This window comes from Chelmon rostratus, chromosome 4 (assembly GCF_017976325.1).
Source record: "Chelmon rostratus isolate fCheRos1 chromosome 4, fCheRos1.pri, whole genome shotgun sequence".
NCBI classification, from domain to species: Eukaryota; Metazoa; Chordata; class Actinopteri; order Chaetodontiformes; family Chaetodontidae; genus Chelmon; species Chelmon rostratus.
The window spans coordinates 18,176,805-18,189,435 of NC_055661.1; the positions used below are offsets into that span (position 1 = coordinate 18,176,805).

Consider the following 12,631-nt stretch of genomic DNA (forward strand, 5'->3'; position numbering starts at 1 on the left):
CCCCCCACACCTCCTCTGTGAGCCCTGGACGCAAAACCCCCCGGAGATGACGGAGCCTTGAAATAAGAAGGAATCACTAACAAGATACAACCAACCACATTCTCCAGTTCTATGGATTTTTTCCCCCTATTTTTATACAAACACATTGTCAACAGATTTACACATGAAAAAGAGTGCAGGATTGTGACCAATCACAACAAAAGAGCTCCTCCTCACCTACAAAATACTGCTTGTCTTGGAGCAAAAATGGCAACATATGAACTCAATCATTGTCACTGTGGCTACAATGATTGCTAATATACACGTCGTGTCAAATAAATTAAGATCTATGTACAATGTGGAACAAAAGCAGCATGCAGGCAAGACAACGGAGCCTTTTTACAAAACTATCTGCTGTAGTGTTGTGCTCTCAAACATGCGAGAGAGAGAGTGTGTGTGTATGTGTGTGTGTGTTTTCAAATGGATCAGGAAGCTACCCATCTTCTACATTTTAACAGGTATAACACATTTTCAGCTTTCCAGTTCACTTTAGTCTCATTGCACACAGAAGCTTTTCAGTCTTCTAGCCGCTACGGGAAAAACAGAAGCAAAAGAAACGGGACACTCTGTAACACGTCTGGGCTTTGTCTTGTGACTGGCTGGTGGTGACTCGGTGCAGCCACAGGGAGGAACGGCGGAGCAGAGTGAGGCGGTCGCACAGGAAGAGAAAGTGAAACATGCACGCCAGCATTGAAGTTGAGATCCTCTCTCGAAAGCCAGGGGGCCCTTCGACAGCAGCAGCAGCTGCAACACGCTTTCAAATTGTGGCCGACAGCTGTTTAAAGTCAGAGCTGCTGGTTTGACAGGAAACCGAGGAGGCAAGATGTCACGTACAGCACATTCCTCCTCACCTAAGATCAGTAGATTACATTAGATCTAACAAGTAATACACTTGAAATTATGTTTTAAAAAGTGCTAAAATGAACGAGGCAACGTCGAACATGAGAGATAAACCTGTGAAAAGCATCACAGGTTAGAGATATTTACTGCTAAAGAGCCATGAATGAGCTTTAGTAGTGTTGCCAGATATATTTAATGCCACCAATTCAATTAGAGCCTCAATTTGACCAACTGTCATAAACATCCCAGTGTTTTGGATTTTGGGTCATTTCATTTCGGTGAACCCAATTCAAAAGAGGCTAATTCATTTGGTTATAGCTTCACTTTTTGTTGGAGGAAACCAAACGATATAAAATGTAGCCCAAGTTATCACAAAGCTGCCCCCGAACCATTTTTACCTGCACGATTACATAAAAAGTAGCCTAAGTGGGTACAAAACCGCCCAATTTGGCAACACTGAGCTTTAGTCCAGATGCTCAGAATTTCTAACAGTGCTCGTGTCTGGTGACCATGTGAAGTGTTGCAACACCAGGTGGTTCTCAAACTTCTGCCATGCCCCAGTTTGAAAAAATAAAAACAAAAAATCTGTTCATTTTTTGGTAAAACTGGCAACAATTAAGGGCCTGTGTTTTTGTTTCTCTTGTACTTGACGTATTGTTTTGCTGTGTGAATAAATCTCGTTGGCCTGAATCTTGAAAGCCAGACAGCGCTCTTGTTATTGTAGCCTTCGTGAATCAGATGCATTTCATTTTAAACTGAGAACCACTGGCATGTGCACTCTTTTGACTCACTAACAACTGAACCGAGCATCTGACGGTGCGTCATGCCACTCCGTTCATGACGTATTTCTACTCCGGCAAGTCAGAACCTACTTGCCAAAACAGCCCAATAAAATATGCACTTCTGTAAATAAGCTTTGTGCAGGTTGGATGGACAGAGCTACTGCAGCCACAGACACATTCATAAAAGTAAGCTTTGGTAGGTAATTCAAAGAATAGCAATGCACATACATATACTGCAGCTAATCGGGCACTTTCAGTTGACACGATGATTCACAAGTCAGTTTTGCTCTAATCTGAGGTTGGGGGTAAATCAACGTCTAACTACGCACTTATTAAAAACGTGGCACAACCGAGAAAAACATTCCAAACATTATAAAATACATTAACAATCATTGTGTGGATGCTCAAACTAGTCTCACTAGTATAAACAACACATGTAGAAGTACTTAACAACTACAATAGAGTAATAATGCACATCAAAATATATGAAATATATTACAAAGCAACTTCACAGACTAGAAATGTTTGAATCAAAACATCCCTTTTTGTGTACAAGTAGGGTTTTTTTTTCCATGTTTTGTGTATTAAATGCACTTTTCCTGCAAGTGCCTCCACGGCTGTGATCGACGTTATTACAACTCAACTAAAAACAAAAAAAAAAAAAAGAAAGAAAAGACAAAAGATGGAGTATAAAAAGAATCAACAAGCTGAAACCAGTTGATTTTGATATGCTGTGATGTGAGTCGAGTCCTTCCTCAGGTTTCTATTGATTCATATATATAGTCTTTTGATTGGCTTGTCTTCTCCCTGTTGATCCTAGGGTAGTTTAAAAAGGCGTGTAAACAGTCGTCTGTAGCCTGTATCTACTGTTTGTGGCTTCGCCAAAACAAATCCAGAGAACGTAAAGGAGGAAACAGCTAAAGAAACGCAAACATCTCAAAGTAAAGAACACATACTAAAAAAGTCTGTTTAAAAAGAAGAGGATAATCCCAGGGCAGTGTGGTCTGTGTTTCCAGTTAAGTGCAGAAGATTTCCCTTGACGTCTGTCCGTTTGTTTGTCTGCCTGTGTGTATGGCATTAGCTCTCTCCTCACCTGTAGCAATATTACACCATGCTTGTGCTTCAGCAGGTTTATCTTTATGTGTTTTTTGCATTACAGTGTGTATTATGTGTGTTTTTCTATAAAGACCAAGTATACTCACATGAGTGTAAAGATGAGGTAAAATGTCCAAAGTGAGGACAGCCTGAGCTCCTCACTGCTTTAAAGGTGTCGACTGAGGGCAAAGGTGACTACACGTGTGTCTATAAGGGTTGAGGTTGGGTGTTAGTGAATGAGGTCCTTGCAAGTATAGTATGTCTGAGTGTGTGTGTGTGTGTGTGTGTGTGTGTGTGTGTGTGTGTGTGTGTACATGTTGATGTTGTGGACTCAGCTGAAAGCCTCATCATCCGTGTCTTCAATTAGCACCTTTGTGTCCTTTTTCGATCTAGAAAAGAGGGAAACAAATGATGTATTATCTGGGATTCCATTTCCCATCATTTGAACAGACGCTGCTTTGTGTTTTAATGTATCAATTTGATTCATAGTTGCATCTTGAACCATGTCATACAACCACTACTGTAGCCCTGAAGCCGCACAGCTATCATAGATAAAAATGTATACATCCTTAGCTGGTTGTACATTTGATTAAATTCACTTGTTTTTTTTAGTTCTTGTCTTCTAATATTTCTATTTACGTCTAATAAGCCAGACACTGCATGTCTGCATCTTGATAAAAGGTGGTGGACTGTGAAAACACCTGAGACCACAACATAAATAAGTCCAAGCCATCCTTCTCTCCCTGACTGATTTATTGTATTTATAAACACATTAGAACTGTATAATCTAGTTCAGTTTTTTTTAGCACATTGCATCTAGAGCTCCAAAGGAAAAGTGTTGTTTTTTTCAAGGACATGATGAGAAAATCTCTTCAAACTCTTTGATTGTTTACATCTACAAATGACTTTTTCTGTATGTGTGTTTATAAATCAAACTAAAAGCGTGTGATGTCAAGTGTCCATGTTATGTCTTACTGTGAGGAGGACAGTAGGGGGCGTCGGAGTGACAGGCTGTAGGACCTCTTCCAGGTCTTCTTGCCCGAGCGGTTCCGGACGCCGTCCTCCTGGTCCATCATCTGCTCCAGCAGCGTCTGGTCGTCAGCATTGAGTGGCGCCACGGAGATATCCCTCACAGCCCGAAACTCACCACAGTTATTCAGGTGCTCGTTCTCCAGACGGAAGAAGTTCCACACAAAGCGCCTGCAGAGGGAAGGTGAGAGCGATGAATCAGATGCAAAGGGTCAGACTCTATTAGGAACCAGTGTGGGGGGTTATGGAAACTGTTGGCTTGAAAGATCATGCCTAGAGAGAATATATGCTATGGTAAGTTATGTAAGCACCTGAAGACCTCGAGGGGAGCCAGCACGGTGGCCACGATGTCGCCCACAGAGTGGATCTTGGTCATTGTGGTCAGAGATATTTGGATCGTCCAGGCAAAGCGCAGGATCACATCTTCTATAATGGCACAGTAGTAGTAGGCCTGGATGCAGAGGAGACAGGATTAGGGGGACTGTGTGTGTGTGTGTGTGTGTGTGTGTGTCATGTGCATGGGATCCCTGTCGGACTCAACCTTGTGCGGGTAAACAATCTCTTCTCTGAGGAAGGTGTTTTCTCCGGCTCCGCGGTCAAACAGGCCCCAGTCCATGCGCAGATCCCAAATCAGCGTGTACAGGGAGCTGATGGTGGAAAAGACGATCAGCAGGTAGAAGAACATGTCGGCGTCCGTGTGTCCTTGCTCTGGAACAAACACACAAACACAACAGCTTAGAGAAAACACAGTTTAAACAATCTAATTGAAAGAAGTCAAAGATCTTTTCCAAGTCTGCTTAGTGAACTGCCATGAAAGGAACTGGATTTTTTTTTTAAATGAAGCTTTACAGGACTTAAGTGAGTGGGTGCAACTTTTGCATTGTTGACCACTAGAGGGAGCCCTCCTGTCATGAATACACCAGCAAGGATCACAAGCTGTCCTGGGGGCAACAAGTAAAGGTAAGGGTTTAATTTCCAGTTACTTCATAACATTTTCCACCAAATGAAAGATGACCAATCATGACACTGCATGCCTTGGTCACTCAAAGCAACTTGCTGAGAAGTGAGATACCTGCGCTGTGCAATGATTAAAAATGTGCTGTTTTTGGCATAACACAGTAAGTGGCTTCTGTACTTCTACTACCTCTGTGTGGAGGACAGGTTATCACTAAAGAAACAGAAAGAATGTGTCGCAGCCGTGCAGTTCTTTCACGTTGACCTCATGAATTCTCAGCATTCAACAAAAAGACGCTTACAGCATATGTGTGTATTCTTCTGAGGCAATGCTAATATTAACTCTGCACCTGTTGTACGGTATGTGCACATATACAGTATGTGTGCAAGCGCCTTTCCCAGGACTGTGTGTGTATCCTAACTTGTGTCAAGCACCAACAGAGGAGAGACTGATGCAAGTAGAAGCATTTACATGTACATCAGTATACTGTTTAACTCGTAAGGTTTAACTTGTGTAAAACATAGTGTATGATAGAATTTGCCGACCTGTCCACAGGTGATGAGTATTGAACCAGCTCAGTTTGTTGACAGTGGTTTGATGTGCTGTATTATGTCAGAGCCGTCTGTGTGTCTCTGCAGCATCATTTTGGGTGTGATTTGCTTCTTCCTCAGTGGACTCTGATATATAAATCAGCGCCTGGTGGTCTAACACAGTGACTCACACAGACACAGACACAGACACAGACCGGGCTCGCTCCCATTTGTCACAGTCACTCCTTCTTCCTGCTAGCAGCCAACGAGACGCCGGGGAGCAGCGCCGAGGACATTTCGACCAGAGAATTACTGCCGCGCTGCTCTATTAACTGCTGGGTCCTTTGTGCCGTTTGCTTCTTCTAGTCCCTATGGCCACACTGAGATTTCCCAGCCGTAGATTAAACACAGTACTGGACAATAGACTCTTTTCACTGGAGAATATCCACTGATGTGATTTCCTCAGCCTGTAAAGTGTTGAAGTATTTAACCCTTCAGTTTCTGTTAGGGCTGAGGTCTCTTCCACCAGGCTGCTTGGCCAGCGGGCCATTAAACGGTTAAGCATGGTGAGATGAACATTGATTAGATGCTCAGTAGGAACTCGCTGGGGTCACTGGCTCCTGTCACACACACTCAACTGCTCGTAGACTGTCACACACACACGGTCGCTATTGTTGTCTACAGGCACCCATGAGTTTAAACACTATTAGAGACAGAGCACTTCAGCAGGCTCATTTTATGCTTCAGGCTCACGTCACACTGATGGAAACAGGTCCACAACAATAACAATCATATTAGGAGTGACTGTTCATCTGTTGCCATGGTAACCCAATCCCTCAACAAGGTAATTAAGAATCTTGGAGACCACTCAACAACGCTGAAAGGAGCAATTTACGACAAGTTTGTGCAGAATAATAAAAAAATGTTGTTGCAGATGAAGGACCTCTATCAGCTGACTGGCTCCTGATGTAAATATATCAGCTGTAGCAGGAGGAGCAGCGGGGGTGAATTAGAGTTCAAGCAGGCAGAGAGAGAGAGATTTGACGTAGAGACTGGTCCTTTATCTTCATCTGTTAACGTGTGTTTCATTGAGTGTGTGTCTGTGTGTGTGTGCTGCAATTCCTCTCTTTATAATGAGCGAGGGGTCAGTACATGGAATGGAGTCATAAAAGCTGTCAGCTCTGGGCTCATCCAGCAGACATGTGTTCAGCCGGAGGCTGGTAACTACAGCTCCTCACCTCTCCTGTGTCATCTTCTCTCTTCTCCTCTCTCCCCTTCTCTCCTCTCCTCTTTTCTCCTCTCCTCTTCCATTTCCCACCATCATGCGTGTTTTGATACCTATTAAACTTGTTATTCATCATCCCTTTCATGTCGATCTTTCCCGCTTTGCTCTGGTGCTCTCTTGTTCTCTCTGTTACTTCTTTCCTCTCTCCATCTAACCTTTCATTTTTACCTCCCCCTCTGTGCTCTATCAGGTCTAAATTTACTGATCCTTCGCTGAAGCTTGACTCGATTTATTTCTGCCTCTCAGCACCACGGTCAGCCTCTCACTGAGACCAGCAGCACTAATGGTCCTCTTTGGTCATGGCTATTTTAGCTGGTTTTGGAATTTGTTGATGTTGATGTCACAGATGAAGGGATGATTTAAAACATCTGTGTGTATGTGTGTGTAATTTACCCTGTGCGTTTTGTTTTATTTCCCCCTACAAACAACTTTTCTCTGTCTATCAAAGGCACTACTCCTGCCAACCATGTAACATCCTGTTCTCCTGCCTGACATAAATCCCCAGGTTTAGATAAGCATTAGGCCTGTAACTCCCCTGCATCTAAAACAGCAATAAGTCTCAAGCCACTGTACATAAAGCTGAGCCTGTATTGATCCTGGGTAAAGTAATCTGCTTCATTGTCAGGCAACACACTGTATCTCACAGGGTTTGGGAATTCTGCCCAAACCAGGAAATCCTCCATCACCTCTCTGGTTGCTGGCCTCTGAGCATCTGCTGAGATTACAGTTTCATGACAGTGTCCAATCAGTTCTTCATGGCGCTAAACTGAACGTTTCTCTGAGGGTAGACATCTGCTCTGTTTGCTGCACCGCATCAAACACGATTCAACCCTTAAATCCCACATTGACGCAACACAGCCAAAAAAAAAAAGAAAAGAAAAAAGTGCATCATAGTTTGCAACATGCACACCAGAGAGGAAACTGTACCTCTAATGTTACAGACTTAGATTTACAAATTGAAGAACTGGACACTGAATACCGCTCAGTCCTCTACAGAGAGGCCGTGATTTATCTGTTGTATTTACGGTTTAAGTATTCGGCTTTCCCGGAGCCAAATGTGTGCAGTTCCAGGAACGAGTGAGGTGGTGAGGCGGTGAGGTCACACAGAAACCATCGGGGCCGTGAGCAGGTTAGCAGTGAAGGTGACACATCCACAGACAGATGCTGGGAGCGCTGCCAGATACTGACTGACACTCCAACCACCTTTTACAGCTGGACCCAGCGGTGTGAACATGACACCACCCTGCTGTCTTTTCAGGCAGATGCTGGGTAATGCAGACATCATCTGTCCTGCCTACACTACACTACAGAAAGTATCAGTGGTAAAGGCTTTTTTTTTTATTACTTCAGAGGCTGTTTACTCATCAATTCCATATTTGGATGCAGGATTCTGACATTTGTGCCCCATGAAAGGCTTTAAAATTTACCAGAACAATCAGACAATTTCCTTAACTATCCATCCACTATCCATATGTGTATGTGTGTCGGCCTTCCCACCCTGCTCCTCCCCTTAACCAGCGATTGGTCTCTGCCCCCATTATCATGCTGGATGAAAGACAGCTTCATACAGAATAACACATGAAGAGAGGCCATTAGTCTGCAGGCTTCAGACCAGAGAAGGAAGGAGGATATGGTTTAATGGACGCCTTTCCTACCGAGCTGTGGAAGGAAAAAGGTCTATCCGTTTGTACGTCTGTCTGTCTTCCTGCTTCATTCAATATCAGATCACCGGCGGTCAGCTTAGGAAGAAAGCGTATTGATTTGAATTTATATCGGAAATGAATGAAGTCAAGCTGGAAAATAACATTTAGCGCTTTGAAAGGTTGAAGAGGAATTTCACAGCTGGCATTTTGCTGGCAAATAAATATATAAACTGGCATCCGAGAAGAGTTTAAATGTATGAGCGGCAGATAAAAACTGCTTTGAAATGAGCCCTGTGGACAAATAGCATCTGTGACGGACAACTGAAACACAAAGGCAGCTTGCTGAAGGGATGCTTTTATTGCCGGGCTGCTGTGTCTTTGAACATGAACTCCTTTGTGATATGGCTTCTGAATCAGAATAATTGCAGGCTAATTGTGAAACTGTCAGAGGGAGAGTGACTTGACTTTTAATGATTATCACTCTCTCTCTTTTCCTCTGTTTCTCTCCATCCAATCTTGTTTCTGATGGATCTCAAACGAGAGTATTTCTCATCCTTTCTCTCAATTTCTTTTTTCCTCTGCTCTATCTTTTCTCTCCTGCTCTCTGAGTGAAGGTTATATTGCGAGAGCAGAACCTTGTTTATCCGTGACTGCGTTTGACAGTCTTTTCCCATTTCCATTATAAAGCTCCAGGCACCAACATGGAAACCAAGGCCAACTTCTACCGTTTGCTCACAAGGTCACCTTTGGTGTTTGAGTATACAAGACTCAATACAAAGGCTCAATAGCCAGTGTGTCGTTGTCATGCTCCTGTGACAGCAACACACAAATATTGTTGCTTTGGTTTGCAGACGTTCAGCATTAGACACACTGACTTCTGTTTCTTCTGGGCTCCTCTGTGATTACAGCACTGCTACTGACAGAAAATGCACTTTCACACGCTTACTCAGCTCAGACCAAATCTACCTTCTGGGGTGCAAAACACATAAAACAGATATCTGAGTGCACACTCACCAGTCACTTTATTAGGTACATGCAACGCAAATATCTAATCTGCAAATCAAGGGGCAGCAACTTAGTGCATTTAGGCATGTAGACACTGTCAAGACTGCTGAAGTTCACACATCAGGATGGAAAAGAAAAGGTGATTTAATGGAGTTTAAATGTGTGTTTGGTTGCCACACAGGCTGGTTTGAGTAGTTCAGAAACTTACAGAGAATGTGCTTAAGAAAGAGTAAAGACCTACTGAGCAGCAGTTCTCTGGGTGAAAATGGCTCGTTCAGAGAACGGCCAGACTGGTTTGAGCAGATAGACTGGCAACAGTAAGTCTAATAACCGCTCGAGGTATGCAGAAGTGCATCTCACGTCAAACAGCACGTTGAACCTTGAAGCAGGTGGGCTACAGCAGCAGGAGACCACACCGGGTGTCACTCCCGTTAGCTGCTCCTGCCTCCACGTCAATATGGACCAAAATCTCAGAGGCATGTTGTGGATCTGTGCTGTGGAGGATTAAGGCAGTTCTGAAGGCAAAAGGGCGTCCAACCCTGTACCACCCAGTATCTAATAAAGTGGCCGATGAGTGTGTCTGTGTTTCCTACCTCTATGTGTGGCATACAGAGCAGCGAAGGTGACGACAAAGAAGGTGGTAGAATATTTCCCAGCGTTCACCAGGTGAGGGAAGGCCCTCTTGGTGTCACGGTAACGCCTCAGGCATTGGATGAAGCGGAGCCAGGCGGGCAGACACTGGATGATGGCGCGCAGACCGTACGAGTAGCTGTGGCATACGTAGTCATCAGGATCTAGATCAGAATAAAACAGTGCATGATAAGTTTGTCATCTTTTGTTCTTACCGTTCTACCGTTATACCCTCCCCACACATTCCCCCTCACACACAGGAGCTCATCTTTATGGGAGTCTCATGGCGACCTCTGTGTGGCCAAACATTTCCATTCCATTAGCTCAATGTTAATTGGCTGCGTGGAGGCCGAGGTGTCACTGCTGATGGAGCGGACGGACAGCAATTAAAACCTCATTCACATCACATTTCCTGACAGCAAAAGCTCAACTGTCTGGCACGCTGTCAAGTTTTAGTCCGTCACATTTACAACCAAAAGATTTGTGTGTTAATCTGACATCATAATACGATGGTAGGGGTAAGAATAAGCAATGTCATTACCAGCAGTTCATTAAAGCGTCCGTTTTGGTGTTCCCATTTTCAAGTGTCATCTATATAGATCTACTTCAGTTAATATATTTTTACTTAAAATTTCCTACATTTCCAAGAGACTTTTCAACAACACAGCTAAGAACAGGTGTGGAAAAACTGCATCCAGTTGATCTTAATACATACGCAGCATGTAGATACAGCAGTTCAGTTACAAGTACAGTTTTACCAGTAACGAAGAAACAAAACACATTTACTCAGGACTATAAATATTGTGTGGCTGAACTGCATCACTGTCGGCTGCTTTTGATCGTATTTCTGCCTATTCTTGAGAAATGCAGGGGGAAATGGTGCGTCTGGAAAAAGGGACATTATGTTTAACATGCCTGGAAATTCAGATTCAGAAAAACGTTATTGGTACCCGCAGGGAAATTGCTTTGTTGCAGTACAAGTTGCTCAGCTAACTTTGCCTGGAAATGTAAAGAAAGGCTCTTCCAGTCGTGCCATGAATTGTTTCATCTGATTTCACAGGGAATCAAACCCAGAGACAGGCATTAAGAAAAAGTGTATACAAATAGCAAATCTTCTCGCTGATGGTCTTGTTTGCTTATGCGGGACATAAAGGCATCAGTGGTGTGTTTAAGATAAAACCACGGTGAACATCGTCTCACCTTTAAATTTGGGCAGCAGGCCCTTGCTGTTGCTCCACTGCAGCTCAAAGATGTAGAAGCAAATGAGATACTCCAGGTCCATCAGCACAAACACCAGAGAGTTGAGCTGATCAGCCAGCCAGAAGTCTGCGAACTCCACCCGGTGAAACGGTGCAGTGAACACACGAAACTGGAGACAGACATGAGTGGAAAGAAGGTGAAAGAGACCAGTGATTAAAAATTAAGCCATTATTTCGTAAGAGTCTATAAAAAAACATAAAAAAAAACAACAGTATGGCAAACATATGCCGCATTTATAGAAAAATGCATTACAGAAAACACCTTGGCTGACCTCACGGCTTCAAACATTTACCGCGGATTTTACAGGAATACTTGTGTGTATGTGCCTTCAACGCTGGGACTGAATTAGTCAACAATTAATTAGCGTGTAATTGTCACAGTACTTCAGCAGAGACATGCAAAGTAGGGAACAACCTCCATTAATGATCTGCAGCCCACAAAGGGGATAGAGCATCCAGACTACCTTATCAGCACGCAACAGGAAACCCTAATGAGTCACGCTTTGTGTCTGTGTGTGCATGTGTTTGTTCACTTGTGTGTCACTACTCAATGCTGCACAACACAAACGCATGAAACAACTCGGCAGTGTTTTGTGCCGGCTTCTATGGGCATGTTATTTGGGATAAGACTTTTGGCAGGAGCTTGGTTATTGACCACGCTTTGTAAAACGATACAACCCTGCTCGACTCTTTCCATTTACCCCCCTCAGGCCACATCTGACATTCAGGAGCGACCGTACGCCTCCCTCCATGTACATTTTCAGACGTATACACCACACACGTTTTCCCCCCACTGCAAAATGTCAAAGAATATTGATCTTTTCTTTTTTACACATATCAGCTCATTACATATTTCTCTAAACCTGTCAATCAGCATCTGTATTGATCGAGTGGCCATCTCACTCATATCCGCTCAGTCTGTGTGGATGTCTCAAGGCTAAGCCTGCTGCAGACATGTGTTGAGGTTTTCATTTCTTGAGCAAACACAAGTAAATCCAGGTGCTACCTTCACAGTTTGTCCTGTAATGAAATCTTTGTCCTCTGTCTGGTGTTTATTGTTGAGGAAATTATGCTAACAGGCATGGGCACATTTTATAGCACTGTTAAAAATAAAAAAAAACATCCTTAATTACTTATTGCTTATTCCATGAGGCTACGTGTACGCCAATCACAAAACAAAGCTCATATCGGCTCTAATTCTGTGTAGGTGCATGATTGCTCGGGACCAATCAAACTGAAGCTGATCATTATCCGCGGAGGAGGGCTCAGGGAGCGTTGTTGAGAACGGTGGGGAAATGTGAGGGAAAGGACACGAATTAGAGGAGGGGGTCTGCTGCTGCTGGGGGAGATGCAGGCAGGGAGTGAGGAGAGCTGGAGGAGGAGGAAGAGGAAGAGGAGGAGGGACAGAGGAGCTCAGGGCATCAGCATACTGATAGATCTATGCCTGTAATGATTGCACAGTCACAACCTCCACCTCCCCTGGGAAGAAGCTGCATTCTATTATCCCTCAAACCCTCTGCCCTCTGTTTCGCTACACCC

General features: G+C 43.7%; 1 protein-coding gene across 2 annotated transcripts in view; it reads right to left on the reverse strand.

Moving 5' to 3' along the window:
* Nucleotides 1-3,087: 3,087 nt before the first annotated feature.
* xpr1a (xenotropic and polytropic retrovirus receptor 1a) overlaps nucleotides 3,088-12,631 on the reverse strand; it is a 61,699-nt gene continuing 52,155 nt past the window's right edge. Inside the window, exons 10-15 of one of the 2 annotated variants that reach the window (XM_041935962.1) lie at nucleotides 11,026-11,202; nucleotides 9,797-9,986; nucleotides 4,327-4,493; nucleotides 4,097-4,236; nucleotides 3,732-3,956; nucleotides 3,088-3,145 (exon numbers count right to left, since the gene is read on the reverse strand). In XM_041935962.1, coding sequence (XP_041791896.1) covers nucleotides 3,088-3,145; nucleotides 3,732-3,956; nucleotides 4,097-4,236; nucleotides 4,327-4,493; nucleotides 9,797-9,986; nucleotides 11,026-11,202 — 957 coding nt within the window. The remainder of the gene's footprint in view (nucleotides 3,146-3,731; nucleotides 3,957-4,096; nucleotides 4,237-4,326; nucleotides 4,494-9,796; nucleotides 9,987-11,025; nucleotides 11,203-12,631) is intronic. The other variant, XM_041935963.1, reaches the window with a different exon arrangement.